Source organism: Nothobranchius furzeri, chromosome 15, assembly GCF_043380555.1.
Source record: "Nothobranchius furzeri strain GRZ-AD chromosome 15, NfurGRZ-RIMD1, whole genome shotgun sequence".
Classification (NCBI taxonomy): domain Eukaryota; kingdom Metazoa; phylum Chordata; class Actinopteri; order Cyprinodontiformes; family Nothobranchiidae; genus Nothobranchius; species Nothobranchius furzeri.
Window position 1 is genome coordinate 51,413,084 of NC_091755.1, and position 23,361 is coordinate 51,436,444.

General features: G+C 42.0%; 1 protein-coding gene across 1 annotated transcript; it reads left to right on the forward strand.

Annotated features, from left to right (window-relative positions):
- Positions 1–221: 221 nt before the first annotated feature.
- LOC107390987 (protein-glutamine gamma-glutamyltransferase 5) lies at positions 222–18,901 on the forward strand. The gene is made up of 16 exons (XM_054746172.2): positions 222–302; positions 2,188–2,376; positions 2,480–2,716; positions 6,531–6,649; positions 6,743–6,871; positions 6,980–7,157; positions 7,855–7,990; positions 8,115–8,218; positions 8,658–8,894; positions 8,980–9,054; positions 9,149–9,187; positions 9,381–9,428; positions 10,728–10,940; positions 11,016–11,176; positions 15,169–15,308; positions 18,458–18,901. Exons 1-16 carry the CDS (start codon positions 272–274, stop codon positions 18,612–18,614), a joined length of 2,193 nt encoding a protein of 730 aa, XP_054602147.2. The 5' UTR covers positions 222–271; the 3' UTR covers positions 18,615–18,901.
- The last annotated feature ends 4,460 nt before the right edge of the window (positions 18,902–23,361 follow it).

Genomic DNA, 23,361 nt, shown 5'->3' on the forward strand with positions numbered 1-23,361 from the left:
TGCAGATGTGTTGATTAAACGAGTGTTCTACACCTTTCAGAAAAATACATATTTTCTTTTTCTTAATTAGATTTATTAACTAAAAATTCAGAAGTTGTTCTTTAAAATAGAGGAACTAGTGCTTTATGTCCTGAAAAATGCTGTTTTTTTTAAATAAATTAAAGAAAATAGATAAGAAACAATACAAGGGAAGGGTTTATCACAGGGAGGGTGGAGCATGCTTCTCATTCCTTCAGTCACCTGTGAGTCCTGTTATCAGATCGTGGACAACATGCAGCAGACGACATACGGCACAAATGTTTGTGAGTAAACCAGCTACACTTTAAATGTCATTTTTCAAAACCCTGTTGGCGGTGAGATCATCAGGTTTGATCATTCAGACGTAGATGGGAATAAAAAAGGCTTTAAATATGACTTCTTTATCACTAAAAATAATTGCTTTGACCTTTACGCAGGGAAGGCGTGACAGGTGAAAACAAACGCAACACATTTTTGAACCTTGAAAACATGCTTCAACTTAGGTCTTTCATTTAATAATCAAATTAGCCATGCATAACTTATTTTAATAAGCGGTGTGTATTTAAACAGATAGAGAATAAACAGATTATCGTGAAAATTGCGTACAAACGTGGTTTTGAAAGGTGTTGAAATTGAGATAGAAGCAGCCAAAATCACCTAAAACATAAAAAACTTTAAACTTAACAGAACAGTGGAATCAAGTCCAAATGTTGTGTTATATGCCAACTTAGTGGTTTTTTTCTTTAGTGTACACAAAGCCAGTAACTGTGGCCAACAAAACTTTGTGTGCATGAGGCATGGACGTAGTTTTTTTTTTGGGGGGGGGGGGGCATGTCCCCCCCCACTTTTTCCAAAGTCAAGTTTTGACCCTTGCACTTTTTACCATCCAAAAACATTATTATGCTATATTAAATTGATACAGGTTGAGCTCTAGGACCAAGCGGAAAACAACCGTTTGTGTTGAAGCCTGTTTCCCATTAGAGCATACTGTAAAGACCCCCCCCCCACACACACACACACACACACACACACCCACACACACACACACCCACACACACTTCTAAAGTGAAAGTTACGTCCATGGCATGAGGTGATTTATTGAAGATGTGCAGAACATTTTTCCGTTATTGTTTTCAGTCAACTAGAGATGCATGAAAAGAGACAGGAAGCAGACTGGTTTCTTTTCTAGCCAGAAAGCTTTATGGACTGTGGGTAAAGGGGCTGATGGAATGCTGAGAAGGAATAAACAGTTATGTGGGATTCGTCCATTAAACCGGGTGTGACAGAATCAGAATCAACGTTATTGTCAGTGCCCCAGCGTCCTGAAGTATAGAAACTTGTCTCTGCAGAACAGCCTGACCAAGGTTACACACCATACCATATTTATTTATAAAGCACCATTTCAAAATAGCATGGCAGCTAACCAAAGTGCTGTACATAAAAAAGCCAAATGCTTGAACAAGAAACACAATAAGAACAGGCAAAATACACAAGAACAAAGCATAAATAATCGGACATAAAAATTCCTACTAAAAACAGTAAAATAGGAGAACAGTTAACAGCACTATAAAAAATAAAATCATGCGACGAATGATAAAAACATTTGAAATGGCACAAATAAAACGAAATAAGCTACCAGATGGTGCGAGGTGCCAAACGTGTGCAACTGAATCATAAAAACGGAATCAAAAGCTCAAATCTGGTGTCCCCCAGAGAGAGCGGCCGTCCTCAGAGGCGCTCATTCAGCAGCATAAGGAATCGGACAGAAAGACCACAATTTGTGAATCTGAGCAGACAGGTGGGCTTCTGGGAAACGTGTCTCAGAGACCACCTCCATTCACACGCTTGTGGAGATGAGCTACGATGTAGCCACAGCTGCTCCGGGGCCACTGGTCCCCCCGACCACCACCGGCAGGCAAGGTGGTTTAAGCGTCTTGCCCGAGGACAGAACAGCCGCATTCTCTGGTCAGAGCCGTGATTACTGGACAACCGCTCTACCTCCTGAGCTACTGCTGCCCCATAACTTAAAGAATGTTGTTGAACAGTAAATACCATTTCAGATGAAAAGTGATGCAAACAAACCTCCAAAAAGCATTTTGAGGGCTCCATTCGAAGCCCTAAAAATGATGGATGTTTTGTTTTTACGTGCTCTGTCTTTTTATGTTTCAGTTAAAGGCCCCTTTGAAGTGGGGCTGGTGAACTTTGAGACCAGTGAAAACCACGTTTCCCATGAGACCCAGGGGTTAAGCAAAAACCACCTGGTGGTGCGACGAGGACAACCGTTCAAAGTCACTTTGCTGTTCAAGGGCCGGGTGTGGGACCCCTACCATGAGAGGCTGGTTCTGGAGGTTCGATTAGGTACAGATCGCAGACTGATCCGGTTCACTGCTTATATCAAAATAAATATATATAAATGTAGAATGGTACATAGAAGGTCTCATCAATGTTCTTCTTTCGACAGGGAGTCTGTCATGTAGGTTCCCAGTTAGCTTTTTTGAGGGGCCGCATCCCCAGCTGGACTGGTCAGCTGTGATTTACCCTGGAGACAGGCACAGTCACTCGGCCTCCGTCCACATCTGTTCCCCTGTTCTGTCCTCGGTGGGTCTGTATCAGCTCCTGGTCCACACAGAGAACGCGCATCGCAGAACAACTTATATGGTGGGAACTTTTGTGCTGCTCTGCAACCCTTGGCTAAAAGGTGGGTCTGTGTGATAATCAAGAGTCAAGAGATCAGTTTCAAAACCAGATAACTCAGTTTTTAAACATGTTTTAACAAAAATTATTTCAGGTGAAATCAGGTAAAAAAAAAAAGGGAATTTTGATCAAAAGAGATTAAGCATGCTGTAATGGTCAGTTTTTAAGTACAGTTTGACCCTTCAATATCTGGTCGACATGGAGACACAAGTCTGCATGTGTTTCCTTTCATCTGCCGGATCCTGCATCCCATCAGCTGGTTCAGAGCCTCTCTGCAGCTCTGAACACATGATAACGTACTGTCAACAATCACGTTCCCTCCTCAAGGCCTCAAGTTTCCCTTATCGTTCTACAGGACTCCTCATGCCTCAGAATAAAGTGAACACTCTCAGCTCGGATTAGTTGCTTAATCAAAGAATGAACTCTTAAATATAATGTGAACATTATAGGTTAATTAATCACTAAAGAATAATTTGGTTGATGAGCAAATGTTATATGAACACTAAATGAAATGTTTTGACTACTCTGTGAAATGACGTGTTACACTGATTTATATATGGATCAGTGACGTTTGATATGTCAAGGCCATCATCATCCACACTCACGCAAGGACAAAGTAAAGTTAAGTCAAACGCGTGACACAGATATTTTCTTACCCACAAATCAGAACCTGTGTATCTGAAAGAAGGCGTGTGTTTCTGAGATTCTTGGTAATATCCCTTAATATGGCACACTCTGATTTGTTAAGAAATTAATATGAGAACATAAAAACAGAATCACTCTGGTGATTCAGCAGTCGGAGTGGTCCAGCTCTACAGAGTTGTATAGGAAGCTACGGAAACGGTCGTCCGTAGTGAAGCCTCTTTAACCAGAAGCAACCTGTTGGGCCATTCCCATCTATACCTGGTCGGCCCGGCCCGGATAGCATAGCTTGCTTACATATCTTGGTGGCCTGCCTCTTTTCAGGGTGCAACGAGACTGTTTTTCAGCCCTCTTTCTGAGGTTGTCTGCTTCAGGCTGACCAGGGCCAACACACCTACTGCTGACTGAGCAAATTCACACCTTCCATTAGAGCAAGCCTCTGATTGGTGGGTAGAATCAGCCCACATGGGCTTAAAGCTTGGTTTATGCTTGACGCATTTACTTTCCGCTTGGTGATGCGGCTTGCGGCTGGAACGAGCTTCACAACTTGCAGCGTTTATGGTTCATGCGGCTTGTCTCTGCGGTGAGCCAATATTCTCCCAAACTGTAGGGGGCAGCATGGAGCTCTACGGCACGCATCCAACACTACACCATAGTAGAAGTAGAAATGACTGTTGTTTACAACATGGCATTCCAGCATTTTTAACAGCGTCTTCCTCTTTTCCGACAGTGCGAGCTATTTCTCTCCAAGAATTATTAACATGTTGATCACGGTGATCTCTGAGAGCTGAATCATACAAATGTCTGTATTTACGAACCTCTGCCATACTAGTTCTTGTCAGTCCGCCATGTTTTTCCGCGTCCGACCGTCCGCGATGTTAGAAAATGTCCTAGGTGCGCTGTGCGGAAAGTTTGGGCCGTGCGGAGGCGCGGTGGAGGGGCTTGGTTGTTAAAATGACGCAATTTTGCCGGGCGGAGCCGTGCGAACCTCGCGGACGCGTCAAGCATAAACCAAGCTTAAGGCATGCTCAATTCATTATCATTCATTATCATGCTGATTACCTAGAAGCTGAAAATGTCTCTGACTGCATTCCTTGCATACCTAAGCAAGGATGTGGGGAATTAACCGGGCCAGGCTGGGGCCGACTGGAGCTATCCGGGCAGGGCCGACCAGGTACAGATGGGAATTGCCCATTTGACATGCCGCCAAGGTTGTTGCAAAGCTGACACAGCAAACGGTTCCTGCAGAACAAAGCTGATTTTGTTCCGACTCCTTAAGAGTCCCAGATGTGCGGTTCCATCCATCTGTCGTGACCCGAGACATCTCTGGACTGGAGAAGTCGGTGCTGTGGTCAATCTACTGGATCTGGGTGCCCAGAGGCCATCCGACCTCTCTGACCTTCGGATCCACGAAGAGTGTCTCCGAGAAGGATGAAGTAGACACACAGATAGCATCTGATGCTTTTTGATGATAATCAACTTCATAGCTTAACGCAAACCAAATTATTTTCCTTTACACCCAGAACTCAGCTTTCCTAGATACGAAAGTTCTGATAACATCATATTCACACATAGGCACCACATACCGCATCTCCTCCATCTAGATTCATCCATCACAGTAAATATTAGTTAACTTGTCATGTTTGAATTGTTTGGAAAATAAATTCTTACTTTTATAAACCTGACTGTTTCCTGAATCAAGACGACGTGTTTACAATCCCTGAATAAACAACGAATCCTAGAATCTTCTGATTAAACATACAAAGACCAATCAGGTTGATATTATATATTTATATAGAGTATCACAGCTTATTGGTCATAAGTAGAGATAATGTATTAAGCTCTTAAAACACTCAATTTACCAACTCCTACAATGCAGATGTAATAAGTTTTAAGTACTTTTACTGGTAGCAATTCTGTCACAATGTAAGTTCTGCATCTTTAAAGTTGCAATGGCTAATCTGCAGACAAACTGGGTATCTTCCCTGTTCTGCGTTCGCCAGAATTGGAAACCCACATTGCCAGAGGAAGTGAGAGAGTACTAAACACCAGCCACCATTTTCTACGTCTTTTGTTGTTCGTGACTTCAAAAAGTGATTTTCTTTTTGGGATTCTTGTAGTTGGTCCTAAATTTGAAGTGGCAGCAGCCGGCTGTTTCTTCTTCTCTGACATTATTGAGTGGAGATCCTCTCACACCAGTGGTGTTCTGTTGCTAAATGCATGAGTGTGTGATGAGTGGAACGCCCAGGAAAACGCAGAAGTGCGATGGTTAGACGAGACCGACAACCGGATGGTCTGTGGCTGTCATTCCGAATCGCGTTATTGGCTGAGGGTTTTAGAAAATGCGAGAGAACCGCTTTATTAATTTCCACAATATATTTATAGTTATGTTAGAACATTGCTAAGAGGCATGGAAAATGTGTTTTAAGTGAACTTGTTTTCCAGATTTGCTATTGTAGCTTTAAGGGAAAAGAAAACACCCGAGCTTCAGTCATATCTCAAAACTTGTATCTTTCAAATAAAACATAAAAGCTCACATAACCATCGGAGCTGCTCAACGATAAAGCAGAAATCTGGAGAATTTTCTTTGATCTTGATTCTATTTGCACTTCTTGCACAGTTTGCTAATGGAAATGTTTGCATTTTTGGAATGCCGAGTTGGAATTTTGGGCACCGGCTGCAGTGGTTCACTTCAAAATATCTTCCGGATTTTTACGTGTGACAGGATGAGCGTCCTGTCGCTGTATCCCGACTGATGATGCACCCTGGCTACTTGGACATATGCACATCCCTTTGGCTCACCCGCGAGTTTGGGAATCGAATCCCATCCGGGTCCTCGTTTCTCCACCTTGCCACATTTGGCGTTGTTGGCAGGATCCATGTAGTACTGTGAAGTAGGTCCATGGATTTGAAACTTGTGGCACCCTGCGCGGGAGCACGGGGACGTGGTTGTGGAAAAACGGGGGAAGATGTGACAGGGTGAGCGTGCTGTCACCGTATCCCGATTGATCATGCGCCCTGGCTATTGGCCACGGGGATATCCTATTGGCTGACTAGTTATCGCTCATAACTCTCACCCGGGAACGAGCCCTCGTTTCTCCACCTTACCGTATGAGTTTAACAGTTTAATTTAATACTGCTAGAGGACATGATTGTAACTGCTCTCATTGTTTCAGACGATCCGGTGTTCATGCCACTGGATGTTCACTTACAGGAGTACATCAAGAGCGACTATGGACTGGTCTACATGGGCACTCCTACAAATGTTCACGAGCGGCTCTGGTTATTTGGTCAGGTACACGATTAACACTAAAATACCATTCAAGGGCACATTTCCACTTGTAAACACACGTTTTCTGCAGCTTTATCTGTGTTTGGATTCGTTCAGTACGAACCTGGAGTTCTGGAGGCATGTCTGAAGCTTCTGCAAGTCAGCAACCAGCATTTAGAAAACAGCCAGAAAGATTACATTTTAAGAGCGGACCCTGTCTACCTCTCCAGGGTGGTCTGTGCTATGGTAAGAGGACGTTTGATGCACATGTGCTGCCTCAGCCACAAGCAAAAAGATTCATCTGCAGCTTTGCTGCAACAGTAACAGTTGAAAAATCTCTTTCTCCCCTTTGAGGTGAACAGCAACGATGATCTTGGAGTTGTGCTTGGGAGGTGGGAGGACGACTACAGAGACGGAGTGAAACCGACAGACTGGTGCAGCAGTGCCGATATCCTTCGCCAGTGGCTGTCGTCCGGCTGCAAGCCTGTGCGCTATGGACAGTGTTGGGTCTTTGCATCGGTCCTCTGCACAGGTGCTTAAACAAATGTTTAAAATTACTACCAGCAGTTTACCATCATGAAACACTATTTTTAATACACTACAGTCCAAACTGTCAAATAAATACATTTTATGTATTGTTTCTGCAATGCACCTAGCCATCGTCTCTTTACAATACTCAGTCGTGCAGAGGGCTTCAGTGAGAGACCCTTCTGATTCTGAATCAGATTTAGGTTTTCCACTTAGAAGGAAACAAATGCAAATATGCAAAGCAGATGTGCAGAATATTCTAAAGTGTGAATGGAAGTTAAACCGACCACAAACATGCATGCTTAGGACATTAGTAAGGTTTAGGGAGAAGATACTGTCCAACAACTGATGGGAACATTTCTATGGGTCCAATGAACTGAGGCACTGATTCAGATTAAATGCAGCTCTAAATGTTTACTTCCAGGGGAGAGAGAGCAGCCAATCACCTTCTCAGCAGAGCTGAAGACCTGCAGTATAGCTGGGTCATAATTTAAATACAGGGCTAATAAAAAAAAGACAAACATCAGCTAAATATCACTAACAACGTTTCATTGAAATTGCAAAATTAACAAAAAACATATATTTTTACTGAACTGTTATGCTTTTTGCAACAATCTGTTCAAAATTGAAGAAAAAAAACATGTTTGTTTTTGTTAAATAAAATCAAACCCTGAAAACATTTTTATTTCCCTCCAACCCAGTTCTGAGAGCTCTGGGGATTCCCTCCAGGGTGGTGACTGTTTTCAACGCAGCTCACGACACTGACGGCAACACAACAGTCGATGAGTATTACACGTCCAGCGGTGAGAAGCTCAGCCTGACGAAGGACAGCATCTGGTAGGGCACGGTTCTTATGGAAACTAAAGACCTGTGACTCATCATACTGTGACCTTTATTTAGATTTGTTTACACCTTGTTATCGGCCCGTGCTATCGTGAAGGGTAAGTTCTTGTACCAACAGGAACTTCCATGTGTGGGTGGAGTGCTGGATGAGGAGATTCGACCTCAGTGCAGAGTTCGATGGCTGGCAGGTGGTGGATCCAACACCCCAGGAGAAGAGTGGAGGTCTGGGCTTCTGCTTTGAATTAGTCAAAAGTCCGGTTCATATCAGGTCAAGTTAACACAATCCAGACGAAGTGAATGATGACACAGTCTGTTCCTAAGAGAGCCAGGTCCAAAAACTACAACTCTTGTCTTTTTGGAATTTAAAACCTGAAAGTTAAAGTTGTCCAGGTGTTTATGTTATTCTGTCTGATTTTCTGACTGGATGATACAGTATGTCTGAGTAATTTTTCCTGTGCTGCCTAACAGTTTGACTTAGTTGACGCACATGCAAAATATTGTACTAAATACTCAACCTTGAGGAACCCCATGACTAATCTATCAGATAAATGTGAATTAAACCAGCTTAGTGCTTTTCACTTGACCTCAATGTCACATTTGAGCCTCTGTGACAAAATATTGTGATCGACTCAGTAAAAACATGAACACCTCCTTCTCTTAGGGGTGTTCTGCTGTGGCCCTTGTCCAGTAGCTGCCATTCAGCGCTGCATTAATGTGCCGTTTGACACCCGATTCCTCTACGCTGCTGTCGATGCTGATGTGCATCGTGTGATTTTACGTAACGGACAAGTGGTGGGGGAAACGTTGAGCAGCCAGTGTGTGGGACAGCTGATCTGCACGAAAAGCATCGGCTGGGACAGACCGCAGGATCTGACGATGACCTATAAGAGCATTAAAAGTACGGGGGGGGGGGGGGGGGGGGGGGCATCTGTGATGATGAGAAAAACCAGATTAGCATTTTCATGTATTATGTTTGTTTTAAGGGGCATATCAACACAGAACACCTCAGCACAGGCAATTTCTGGGTGACAGACGATCATTTTACAAGTCCCAATATGGTAACTAAACTTTTTTATTCCTTTCACCCAAAAATATTGAGTTTGAACCTCTGAAGTGAATTTTTGTCCACTCTCTTTGTCTTGTTACCTCCAGGCTTACATGTTACCAGTTCTGTGTTGTCTACTGCATCTGGTAATTATGTAGACGTCCATTTTCATCCTACTTTTGTGTTCAAAAATGTATAAAATATATATACTTGTGCCATTTTTACAAAACCAGCTTCAAATTGGCTTTCAGCTCATGAAAACTACAAAATGTTTGCAAGTGAACCTAAATCTGCAGTAAAATAAAAATGGCTTTTTAAAACTTTTGCATTTATTTACAGCCCACACACGCTCATCGTACTCCCTCTTTCCTGCTCAAGATGCTGCAGGTAAGAATCTAGAATCGCTCTTTACTGCTTTAGTCAAATGTTGGTAAAATCACCATGTTGAATAGGTTATGGTAGATTAACCTTTTTTTTATTAGGGTATAAAACCTTCCAAATCTATCAAAGTTCAGATCCCAATATCACCTCAAAATACAGTCAAGGTTTATGCTTGTAGGTTAAGAATGTCTTCTTGAAGACATTTGGCAGTCTTCAGAGGAGTCTTTTCTGTTCCTAGCTCAATTTCGAGCTCCTTTCATTGAAAAGCTATCGAAAACATGCATTGCCGGAGAAAATGAGATGGCGCTAAACACCAGTCACCGTTTTCTACATCTTTTGTTGTCCGTGACTTCAAAAAGTGGTTTTCCTTTTGGGACTCTGGTAGTTTGTCCTAAAGTTGAAGCGGTAGCAGCCGGCTGTTTCTCCTTTTCTGATATTATTGAGCGGAGAACCTCTCACACCAGTGGTGTTCTGTTGATAAGTGCGTGAGTACGTAATGGAGGACCCAGGAAAATGCAGCAGTGCAGTGGTTCGACAAGACAGACAACCGGATGGTCTGTGGCTTCATTCGATGAATTTTCATTCATTAATGTTCATTCTCATAGGTTCAGAATGTGTTCTTGAAGACATATGGCAGTTTTCAGAGGAGACTTTTCTGTTCCTAGCTCAATTTCGAGCTCCTTTTGTTTAAAAGTGAAATGTCTCCAAGAATATAAAGAAGTTCAGTAGCCTTTATGTTTTTGAGGTTCGAACACCCTGCGTAGAAACACTTCAGCCGCTTGTATCAGTGATCTCCTTCTTTTGGTCACTACCCTAAAGCTCGTGACCATAAGTGATGGTTGGAATGTAGATCGACCTGTTAATCAAAAGTTTTGCCTTTCGGCTCAGCTCTCTCTACATCACTACAGACCGATAATGTCCACAGCACTGCAGATGCAGCACCAATCCGCCCATCGATCTCACGCTCCAGCTTTCCCTCACTCGTGAACAAGATCCCGAGGTACTTAAACTCTTCGACTTGAGGCAGGACCTCATCCCTGGCCCGCAGAAGGCATTCTACCCTTTTCCAACTCAAGACCACAACAACTGATTTTAAATAGCTAGTGAAGGACTCCTTTAAGCCTGATGGGATTACCATGGCATGGACGTTGGAGAACCCTCACCAGCGTTAACACTAACACCTAGTTTCAGAAACTGAAATGCACTTCCCTTCAAGACTTGTTTGCTCAAACAGCACCAGTGTCTTCAGGTTCCAGGAAGGATCTCAGTGTGAAATCTATGAACAATGCAGTGGTTTTTTTCTAGGAGACTTGCCATCCCATTTGGAGGTGTCCGTAGTGGTAGAGGGGTCACCTTTACTGGGGGAGAACATTAACCTGTGTGTGACAATCACAAACCACTCTAGCAGGCAGCGGGCCCTGCTGGAGCACATCAACGCTCAGCTGAAAGCCTACAACAGAAATCCGCACCAAAGCTTCTGGAGCACTCAGAAGGAGGTGTCCGTACGGCCACAACAAGGTGATCCAGTTTGTAAGAGTTGATCCTTCTACTCAGATTTGACCGCGCGCGTTTGACTTGCTGCGATCTCCACAGTGTTGACGCTCCACCACACCATTCTGTACTCTGAGTACGAGTCCATCCTGAAACTGGACAGCCTTGTGAACGTAGGGGTGGTGTTGCAGGACATGAGGACCAATGAGAGAGTCCTGGATGCACATGAATTCAACATGAGTACACCTCAGATAACCGTACAGGTAATGCTCAGCTTCCGTCCTCTTCTCATGAATTAATTACATTTATTTTTCTTTCTTTCTTTTCGTCTCTTCTTTATTGTTCTCTCTTTGATCTGCTCGGTGGTTGTCAGCTGCATGTGACGAGATCGAGTTATTGTAGTGTAATCAAGTGCAAAGACAGAAATCACATCAAAGGAGCACTGATGTCAACTTCCTCTCTCTGACTCCTCTGGAAGACAGTTTGGTGACCTAAATGAAACTCATCAAACTAGGCTTCATCACAGTTACAGTCACCTGACAAAACTTTGCCTTTGGAATTGAAAATGTGGTCAGATTGATTGTTCCTCTGAGCACAAAAAGATTTCGGCACCTTGAGATTTTGACGGGGGGTGGTGGTGGTGGCGGGTTAAATAGATTTGCATCTTCACTTTCTTATGTGGTGTCAGTGGAGGGGAAATGCATCCCAGTAGTGTTCATTTCTTGTGTTTTGCTGTAGCTCTAAGGCAGCATCTTTCTTCCTTTTCATCATGTTGGATGAGTCTAACTTCCATTCATTGTCTCATATCATCTGGGTTTGATAAAAATCTTGACTTGGTTAGTCGCAAAGATTTTGTAGTTATCACTAGGGTGTTTTGTTTGTTTGTTTGCGTTTTTGACTCCAAAGACATTACTCTCCTACTTTTACTTCCTGGCTCTGCCATGATGCCAACAAAAAAAGCCAACTTTTTTTCCTTGTGATGATCAGGGAAGCAACTGAATAAGCTAACTGCTAGCCTTTATATTAGCTATCAGTAGAGGAAACAGCTAACAGCAGTAAAGCAGGTAGAGAGCTCCCCCTAGGGACTTACCCATCCAACAAAGTCATTCGCTGCCAGCGTTTCTCGCCATTTTTACCGTTTTTTAAGAGTCACAGAACATTGCGCACTAGGATGATGTCGATGCCAAAACAACCAAAACAAAGCGGAGACTCACCTCTTACATCAGGAAGAATCTGCGCGTTTCGAGTGTTATCCGTTCTTTCATAATCCGTTGTTGAATTGTGGTCGGCAGAAGCTTTTCTGGTTCGCGCCTCACTTTTTTTTACAGCAGCGGCCCAAAAACGATCTCCTAACACATGGATGTTCTGCTTTCTGATCACGTGACGTGTGACGTTTGTGGATGAAGATCGGCTTTAGAGCTGAGATGTTTTTTCTCACAGTGCGGGGGCTCGTCCGACACCCACACAGTAAAAAAAATGCAAATGACGACTTTAGTCGTCAATGGCAGTGAATGAGTTAAGTGCAGTTTCTGGTCAGCAGAGGGTTTCAGAGTGCTGTCCAGGGTGAAGCTGGTAAATTTTCTACCAGATTCACTGAAACCCACTTTAAAAAAATAGCTTTAAGCGTTCAAACACACGCACACACACACACACACACACACACACACACACACACACACACACACACACACACACACACACACACACACACACACACACACACACACACACACACACACACACACACACACACCTCAAAAGCTTATTAAATAAATTGTTGTTGTCTGTTTAAGCTTTATCAGACAACAGAATCGATAAACTATGTAAAAATATGTTTGGAGGTGAATGGAGGTGGACATTCCAGCATTAGTTTCATCACTAGGTCACCTTTTTCTATTGTTTTTTTTTTCTTTAGCCAATGCTCCTTGGCAGGAGTTTTGCACACTTTTTCTTTGTCAGTTGACGTGTTATAGCTTGTAATTTATTACGCTTCCCTCTGTTTTTACTTTTTTCTTTCCCTTACTCACGCCCACCTTGCATCTCTCCTCCCTCTGGAAGTAGTCCTCAGTTTTTTTCACATTTTCACCTGGTTTTGATTTATTGGTCATGCTTTGTCCTCAGTGGGAGCCTTCCTTCCTTTTCACCTGCACCACTACATAAATGTCATGTGGTCTGTGGGTTGCCAGATATTATGGAATTGTGATAATAATATGACCATTATATATTTGGTCAATAGGATGTTTAGCATCATGTTTGAGTTTGTAGTTTAACCCCCCACTGTCTTCAGGGGTGACCCCGCCAGGAAAGTTGACCATTGAGCACGACTGATGGTTTATCCCTTGAGATCCACGTGGCAGGGGTGAGGTGGTGCTCACTCCTCACCCCTGCCACATGGACCCAAAGGATAAACCATCAATCCTGCTCAATGGTCAACTTTCCTCGCCGGGTCACACCCATTAGGACAGTGGGATAGGTGTGTTTCTATTGTCAGAACTCCAGGGTAAAATCTGGGAGGGGGAAATTGTTGGGGAATTCCACCATGTTTTCCGGTGTTGGGAGTTTAGTAAAAAGAATTTTAAAGCAGCGTGATCTTTGGTTTTTCTTCTTTTCCTTCCATTCTGCTTCACAAGCAACTTTTCTAATTTTACTAATGCCGGTTGATTTGGATGAGGTCTGTTGTAGTGTTGTCAAAAAAATCGATACCTAGATATAAATCGATACTAAAAGTGGTATCTAAATTACATATTCCATCCCTGTGGTATCGATATTATGGACTATTATACACAGCCTTCTTCAAGTACACCGACACGCACGACAGCCAGATGCCGTAAAGCAGCCTCCGCCTCCCAGACAAACAGAAGAAGACGCCGCATGGCTACATTACAATTTCCCACGCGAGCTGTCTCCGATCCAAGTTTTGTCTGCCAAATAAATAAACAAAAACATAAATAGCGAATTTGGGGGGCGCTTCACAGCCCAACTTAATTAACATACCAAGTCCGACACGTAGTTGTATATTCATGCTTATGTGCTTAAAGGAAACTCCCGTTTATTGCAACCCGGACTTAATTTCTAGCATACAGTACGTTTGTTTACTCACGCTGACAACATTGGTGCTACTTGGATTCCCCGGGGTATTTAGATCCATCGGCGAATCGCCATCAGTGTATATCCATATAACGGGTGCGGACGGGCACCCTTGGTGCAGCCTCGAAATAAGACATTATCTGCACCAAAACATCTCAATGTCGAAAGGTTTTGTTAGGAATCATTAACGTGATTCCCCTGCTCGTTTGGAGCGGGTCTGGTCTGGGATTTCTAGGCGTAAACAGACTAGCTGCGGCTAATCTAACCGGCGCTTTTAATGACGTCACTGCCGTGCGCCAGTCTGTTTTTATTAAGATTAACGGTAGATGTACCTTTGTCCTACTGTGGAGAAATTCGTTTTCTCCCTTTATTGACCAACAGAGTTGTTCAAAAGTACAGAACAAAACATATGGCATTACATCTTATGACAAAAATGCACCTTAAACAGAGTTTAAGCAGCAAAACATCACTCTGCAAATAGTGTATATATAGTGAGACAATTCATGATTTAAAGTGTTAACTTTCGCCAGTTTTTGTATGCACCTTTTTAAAAATGCTGATACTTGAAAGGTTTAAGCACTTAATACACTTAATTCTTAAAATTTAATTTTTGTAATATAAATTGAGGAATGTTATTTTTTGAATAAACTTGTTCGATAAATGGGTGTTTTTAAATAGTATCGAAATCGAGTATCGAGTTTTTTTTCAAGTATCGAATCGAGTTTGAAATTTTAGTATCGTGACAACCCTAGTCTGTTGATGTCATTTCCTGTTGAGTTACAACCAATCACGGCGAGTTAACCAAAAGTTCCGCTCAGCAACTCCACTGAGCCATTCCGAGCACCAACCCCTGATCAAGTAGTCTGAAAGTTCGTGAAAACGGCCGTTCGGCCAGTCCGATGCAGTGGTAAAATCACATGCTGGGCAGTTTCGGTAAATTTACCCTGAAGTTCCGGTAGTTGAAACACGCCAATTATGCTGTATAATGAAGGGTTGCCATATTAGCTGCAAGGATAAAATACAAACAAAGCTAGACTATCCATATCATCAGATGCTTTTAATAATACATCTACAGACTAAGGACTTAAATAAGGAGCAAATGCAAAGAAAGTTAAGCAACCATTCAATATTGCCATCTTGAGGGATTCATGCTGTCATTTCTTTGCAGGTTGAAGGCGGTGACAACATCCAAGTGAAGAAAGAGAAAACAGCTCATGTGACTTTCATCAACCCGTTTAACAGACCTCTGTCGGGCGTTGTTTTGAGTGTGGAGGGATCTGGCTTGCTGAAGGGGAAACAGGAGGCCAAGTAGGTCTAAAATATGAATAGTTTGTTAACGCACTCCAGTTGCATCTTGTAGATGTGAGCTGTGAAGAGAGTTTTTTCTTAGTAATGCAGTTTGGGAAAGCTGTCAAGAAGGATTCCAGTTTGTATCGCAGCAGGAAAGAAGAGGAACAAAATCCACACACTTAGATCTGCGATAATATAATATTTAAGCTTTCGGTCAAAAGACAATTCCTGATGAAGGTCTTTTGACCGAAAGCTTGAGAAGAATAAATATTATATTATCGCAGATTGATGTGCGGATTTTCTTCCTCTTCATTCAGTCTTTTATCCAGCACCTCAACCCAGATGAGCGGTGTTTCTTCATTTTTATTGCAGCAGGAAAATAATGTTGACACAATTTAACTATCTATTCAGTGGTCCTCAATAGGCGGCCTCCTCCTTCTGGCCCCTGGTGCTCCAGCCCCCATCCCCATACACCCCCCCATGACTACCATATGACATAAATGTGCATGCTGTACCAGTGCATTAAGCTTCAGTTGCACGCCTGTGTGTTAGATGTTAAGCAATGACATTGAAATAATAAATAAATACATAGATAGATAGATAGATAGATAGATAGATAGATAGATAGATAGATAGATAGATAGATAGATAGATAGATAGATAGATAGATAGATAGATAGATAGATAGATTGATAGATTGATAGATAGATAGATAGATAGATAGATAGATAGATAGATAGATAGATAGATAGATAGATAGAAAAATAAATAAATGCCAAACATTGTGCCAACACCTCTGAAATTTTGCCAATAATAATATTTTCTGTATTTGACAGAATTGGTTTTAGATGTCTGTTTTTCCCAGCCATTATAACATTTTGTTACTAAATGAAAGTTACATGTTGTGAAACAAAAGTTACGTGTTACAATGCAAAGTTTCATGTTACAATGCAAAGTTACATGTTGTGAAACAAAAGTTACGTGTTACAATGCAAAGTTACATGTTACAATGTTACATGTTGTGAAACAAAAGTTACGTGTTACAATGCAAAGTTACATGTTACAATGCAAAGTTACATGTTACAAAATGAAAGTTACATGTTGTGAAACAAAAGTTACGTGTTACAATGCAAAGTTAGATGTCACAAAAATGAAAGTTACATGTTACAAAATGAAGTTACAAGTTGTGAAACCAAAGTTACATGTTACAAGGCAAAGTTACATGTTACAATGCAAAGTTACATGTTGCAATGCAAAGTTACATGTTACAAAATGAAAGTTACATGTGGTGAAACAAAAGTTACGTGTTACAATGCAAGGTTAGATGTCACAAAAATGAAAGTTACATGTTACAAAATGAAGTTACAAGTTGTGAAACCAAAGTTACATGTTACAAAATGAAAGTTACATGTTGTGAAACAAAAGTTACGTGTTACAATGCAAAGTTAGATGTCACAAAAATGAAAGTTACATGTTACAAAATGAAGTTACAAATTGTGAAACCAAAGTTACATGTTACAAGGCAAAGTTACATGTTACAATGCAAAGTTACATGTTGCAATGCAAAGTTACATGTTACAAAATGAAAGTTACATGTGGTGAAACAAAAGTTACGTGTTACAATGCAAAGTTAGATGTCACAAAAATGAAAGTTACATGTTGTGAAACCAAAGTTACATGTTACAATGCAAAGTTACATGTTACAATGCAAAGTTACATGTTACAATGCAAAGTTACATGTTACAAAATGAAAGTTACATGTGGTGAAACAAAAGTTACGTGTTACAATGCAAAGTTAGATGTCACAAAAATGAAAGTTACTTGTTACAAAATGAAAGTTACATGTTGTGAAACCAAAGTTACATGTTACAATGCAAAGTTACATGTTACAAAATGAAAGTTACATGTTGCAAAACAGAAGTTACCTGTGATGTTGCAAAAAGAAAGTAACGCATTACACAACGAAAGCTACATGTTAAAAAGGTTAGTTAGTTTTGGGGTTCTTGAGTTGAGAACAAGTAAAAAAGTGAGTTCTAGAAGCAAAAACATACCCGGACCAGGGGTGTACCGATTAACCGTTTCATTGATGCATCATGGGACACGTACCGAATACAAATAGATTTGTAAATGTTCATAAATGAATATAAATAAATGACGAAAAACAGCTGCAAAGCATGACAGCAACATAAAAGTTACAGTACCGTCTGGAAAAACCAGTGGATAAAACAAAACAACAATGATGGAAGCTTGTTTGTTAGCTTTAGCCACTGTGCATGAAATTCATTCATGCGTGATCAAAGGAAAGTGGTGTAAATTTAAAATAAAATACAGCAGCAACTCTACCACCATAAGACAGCACCACACGTTTCCATCGCAGGTTAGATGAAGAGAAGAAGCCAGCAGTTCTTTCTAACTAGCCAACAATCGAGGAAGGATTACCAAAACTTACCCAGAACTCCAGCCTGTTTCATAAAACCACGGCGTTACTTTGCAGCAAAGCTGAGGCAGCACCAGGGTGCATTTGGTTTTTTCCCAAAGATTACACGATGGTTGTATAAAGTGGGAGTGGGGGCCTTCTCTGCACTGTCGTTGACTTTCCTTTAGCTTAGCTTCAGCTCTAAACACCAGAAGATCTACATCTCTGCATCGCTCCTGTTTGCCGACTCTCATCTGATTCTGTTTACAAAAGCGAAACTGACTGCACGTGTTTTATTTCATTTTCATTATTCACGTTTACCTCGTAGATTTTTTGCAAACATATGTAGGGTGTGTGTTCAGTTTGAGATGAATAGGATAGTGGAGTCACAGGTATTTGGTAACTTGAATTAAAGTTTGCTGAGTTATTTTGACAGTATCAAAAAGCTATGATGTGAGTAAAAATCTAAAAGGGCAGAAAATGCATCAAAAATAGTAGTAACCATGATAATCATTTAATAACCAAATCAAAGGACCCTGAATCAAAACTGAATCGAATTGGGAGGTACCTAAGATAGCACACTCCTAATCCGGACCCTGAATAACTGGTACCATTTCACGCTGCACAGCATCAAACCCCTCACCGATTCCTCGCTGGATCTCTGAACCGTTTCAGAACCCTGGAGATAAACTCTTTATGTCTTTGTTGGAGTTGACATTGGAAGATGAACTTTTTCTTTTTGATCCCTCAGGCTGGTTCTCCTGCAGCCAGGCGAGAAAATAGAGAAGAAAATGTCCATCATGGCCACTTCACCTGGCACTAAAGGGCTGATGGCCACTTTGTCTCACAGCAACAACTCCTCTGTTGTTTCCAGGCATCACTGCAGAATTTCTGTGATTTCTGCATGACTGCGGAGCTCATTTTCCCTGGAAAGACAATGGAACAGAAAAGTATAAATGAGTTACAACATTTTGATTCAGTCTTGCCATATTTAGCAAACATATTGTAAACAATAGTTGAAGTTGTCTTTTGATTTTCAATGTCAGTAGTATACAGTAACTCTTCGTAAGATAAAAAATAATAGTTTTTCATTGGTGAAGGGTCTTTTTGATGATCTGATTCATATGTTTTAGTGGATGTGATGAATGTACGGTAGATTTGTCATGAATAGACAAAATAAACAAGGTGTCATGTTCTGCGGGTGGAGATGGCAGACCATGTGTGGTGGTGGGTTTCAGGAGGCAGAAGAGCAGGCAACGGATGAAAAAATAAAAATTGTTTAATTGTAGACAGGACAAACGAACATGCACAAAACGACAATGATCCGACGAAGACAGCAACAAGGAGGGAGGTATAAATACACAAGGGAATCAGGAACACATGGGCAGAGTAATGAGGGACAGGTGAAAACCATAAGGGTAATCAAGGCAGGAGAGACACAGTCAGGGAGGCCGGGGTGGATCATGACAGTACCCCCACCTTAAGGGGCGGATACCAGACGCCCTCAAGCCACACAGCACAGGAGACTCTGGAACGAACGAAGTCTAGACTCGGGTACACATGACCAGGGAACACAGAAGACGTGACCAGGGAACAAAGGACTCAGTCCGGGGCTGTGGAGCAGGGGCCTCTGGGATCAGGCGGCACAACTCCAACTTACAAATGTCTCCACGAACTCAGACCAGGGTCGCGGAGCAGGGGCCTCTCGGACCAGGCGGCACAATTCCAACCCACGAAGGGTCTCTCGAGCTCGGACCAGGAAACTCGAACTTGAAGACTTGACTTGGGACGGACCAGGAAACTCGAACACTTGGGACCAGGAAACTCAGACTGGAACACTTGACTGGAACACTTGACTGGAACACTTGACTGGAACACTTGACCAGGAACACTTGACCAGGAACACTTGACCAGGAACACTTGACCAGGAACACTTGACCTGACCAGGAACACGAAGACTTGACCAGGAACACGAAGACTTGACCAGGAACACGAAGACAAACTGCAGCAGCAGGCGTGGGACCCAGCAGGAACTGCAGCAGCAGGCATAGGACCCAGCATAGACCCTGCAGGCGTGGACCAGGAAGTGGGACGAAAACCGCAGGAGCGACGCGAGGGAACCAGGAGCGGCAGCAGATACTCGACCACGGTTCTGAGCAGGTGCATACCGTGACTCGACAGGATCCTCAGGCAGGCTCGGGTGAAGGGAAGTAGACCACGGAGCAGGAAGACCAGCCCTCTCACCCCGGAGAATGATGGCGTGCGTAGGGGGTTTTACCTCCATCAGAGTACTCCAGGAACAGCAGCTTCCGTGACGAACAGGACGGAGCGAAACAGCAGGAGAGGAGAATGACCCCGACCATCCCGAAACAGCTAGGATACGCCGGAATCTCCCAGAGGGCTCGACCACCCCGAGAACAGGTAGGATGCGCCGAAAAACCAAAAAACTCCAGGCCGAAATCCCCCTCCGCTGAAAGGGAACAAAAAGAAAAATAATCCTCAAGAAACAGAATGGTAGGCTCACCACAGGTCCAGGTTTGGTCGTATCATTCTGTCATGTTCTGCGGGTGGAGATGGCAGACCATGTGTGGTGGTGGGTTTCAGGAGGCAGAAGAGCAGGCAACGGATGAAAAAATAAAAATGGTTTAATTGTAGACAGGACAAACGAACATGCACAAAATGACAATGATCCAACGAAGACAGCAACAAGGAGGGAGGTATAAATACACAAGGGAATCAGGAACACATGGGCAGAGTAATGAGGGACAGGTGAAAACCATAAGGGTAATCAAGGCAGGAGAGACACAGTCAGGGAGGCCGGGGTGGATCGTGACACAAGGGGTACTAAGAAAATAAAATTCAACTTCACCCAATTCAAAACTGTATTTTATTTGAATTTTAAATTAAGTTTTTGAGAAAACTTTTCTCACTTGGCATCAAAAAGCTTTGGAGGGAGCTAAAAACCGGTGGCTCAGGAGGTAGAGCAGTTTGTAGGTTCAATCCCGGCTCCTGTCAGAGAATGCTGCTGTTGTGTCCTTGGGCAAGACACTTAACCCGCCTCGCCTTCTGCTGGTGGTCGAAGAGACCGGTGACAGCAGTGTTAGGCTGTCTCACCTCCCAGGGAAGCTGTAGCTACATTGTAGCTCATCCCCACCAGTGTGTGAATGTGTGTGTGTGTGTGTGTGTGTGTGTGTGTGTGTGTGGGTGGGTGGGTGGGGGGGTTTTTACGCTAATCTTCCTTATTGTGATGTCACAAACAGGTTTTAATGTTTCAAAGAGGCTTTGCTTGAATCCAGTCATGTAAAAGCTGTTCAAGCTCGCTTCTTTTAACAGCCACTGTGCACAAATCATGTGCAACAAGTAAATACTGCGTACATAGGTAAATGTTAGGGGCTGTGAGTTTTTTCTTTTTGTATTTGGATCACACAACATGCACTGTTGGAGATGGAGCAAATACAAGTGAAACCATCCCACTTGGACACGATGGTGTTGATCTTTCATGATGATGCTCTATCGGCTCTGCACTAGATGAGAACATGCAATAATATTTGAAATTTAAGAAAAGATAATAATGTAAAGGGCAATCAAGAACCATCCTTAACACACATTGCCTTATTTTCACACCAAAACTAATTTTTTAAGTCCATAAACCAAACATTTCATTTTAAATGTTTCATAAAAAATGTTTAAAGTGAAATTTCAGGTGATCTATAAGAGGTTTGTTGTCTGGAAACATTTAATTAATAACTACCCATTTTAGACATTAACAGTTCTAATTAAGACTAGCTTAATTACAACATTGACTTTGTTGCACATAATCTATTCTTCATCAGTAATTTGCCAACATTTATTAGTTTATTTTTAGTCTGATGGAAAAGTTTGACATCAGTCTGTTAATCCAGATTAATCTCCATGATGTAACTGCACCTTTATCTACTTCATTAATAAAACTTTGTACCAAAAATTATGACTTCAGCTGAATTTTTCATGTATTTTTTAGGGGCACATGGCTGCCATGTTTGACAGGATGATGTAATGATTATGATCATCCACCAGATGGCAGCAGAGAGCTAAACCAGGTAGGTAGGTAGGTAGATTTGGTCGGATCATTTGTTCAGCATTGTGAGGCCAGGATCTAAGTTGAAAAGTTGGTACAAATAGGAACTGATTTGCCCATTAGTAAAAGCCACAAGGACCTGAGGGTTATTTACTGGAGCACCCGGGGATTTGCACATCTTGAACAACAAAAGCATCAACTGAATGTGCAAGCAACCAGCAGAAACATGCACTTCATCGTTTTCCCCTCGTCGCTCCTCGTTCTTTAATAGTTTTCCCCGTCGCTCCTCCTTCTATAAAATCTAAATGTTGCAAAATAAACCACAAGTAGATTTAGCATTTCATTAGGTGGATTAGAAATACAAGTTAGGCTCATAATGCTGGCCGTGGCTTTTCTTTTAAAAGGTTGCTGTTTGCTTTTTGCATCTTTGTGTGTGCAACGTTCTTTTAAAGATGAGGTTTGTGTTTAAACAGTGTCATTAGATGGAGATAGAACACTGACCCTTTGATGATGGATGTGAAGACTGAGCAATCAATGAAACCATTACAAACCTGAGTCTTACAAAAGTCCTGACAAATGAGAAGCCAAAACAGATGTGACGTATACGTTTTGGTATAAAACAGCTTCAGCCAGGTGCAAATGAATGGGAAACTCAAAAAAATAAAAACAAATAATAAAAGCACGTCTCTAAAACCTTCGTTTTTGGGCTTTGGATGAGGAAAAATACATCTATACCGATGCTTTTAGGTAAGCTGGGATTAAATACGAAGGTTTCTTTTCCCCAAGACACTCTAAAATTACAGATGAGAGGAAGAAACACCTGCATGTCCTTTAGTCCAGTTGTGTTGTGTAGACATCTGGTGGTCTCCATGGCAACACTTCATTTATGTATGGTGTTTGGTATCATGAGGAAAGACCTCAGTGTGTGCATCAAGGGCAAATGCAGTCAGCTGACCTTCCTTCATCCCCCCCCCCCCCCACACACACACACACACACACACACTGGGACCACAGAGGGGTCATTAGTTTTATAAATAATATTGGCCAACATAGATCTCAATTAGAGGTGTTACACAGCTGGATGGCAAAGTCTTTACAAAATAACAAGACGATCTGTTAATTTAAAGCAATAGATACCATACCATACCATACCACCTTTATTTATGTAGCACTTTAAAAACACAGCCATACGGCTGACCAAAGTGTTGAACAGTTGCACAATAATAGAGATAAAAAACATAAAACAGTACTATAAAATACAGCCAACAATAAAAAAAAGACAAGCCGACATAAAAAAGTACCAATAAAACCAATGAAACCTTACAATGGACGATATAATAAGAGTAGTAAAAGCCAAACTAACAGCTAATTGTTAAAAGCAAGGGTAAAATAGTGTGTCTTTAGTCTAGACTTAAAATCTGCCAAGATGGTTGCCAGTCGAACTGTGACTGGAAGTTCGTTCCACAGTTTAGGACCGGCAACAGAGAAAGCTCTTTGTCCACATGATTTGTAACACCCTTTCGGGACCTCGAGGAGCAACAGGCTGGAGGACCTGAGTGTGCGACCCGGAGTGTAAATTGAAAGAAGGTCAGATAGGT

Coding starts and splice junctions, on each gene's coding strand:
- LOC107390987 (XM_054746172.2), top strand. CDS start 272: ATGCAGCAGACGACATACGGCACAAATGTTT. Junction 9,055..9,148: donor ATTTTACAAGTCCCAATATG/GTAACTAAACTT, acceptor TGTTACCTCCAG/GCTTACATGTTACCAGTTCT. Junction 9,188..9,380: donor TGTGTTGTCTACTGCATCTG/GTAATTATGTAG, acceptor ATTTATTTACAG/CCCACACACGCTCATCGTAC.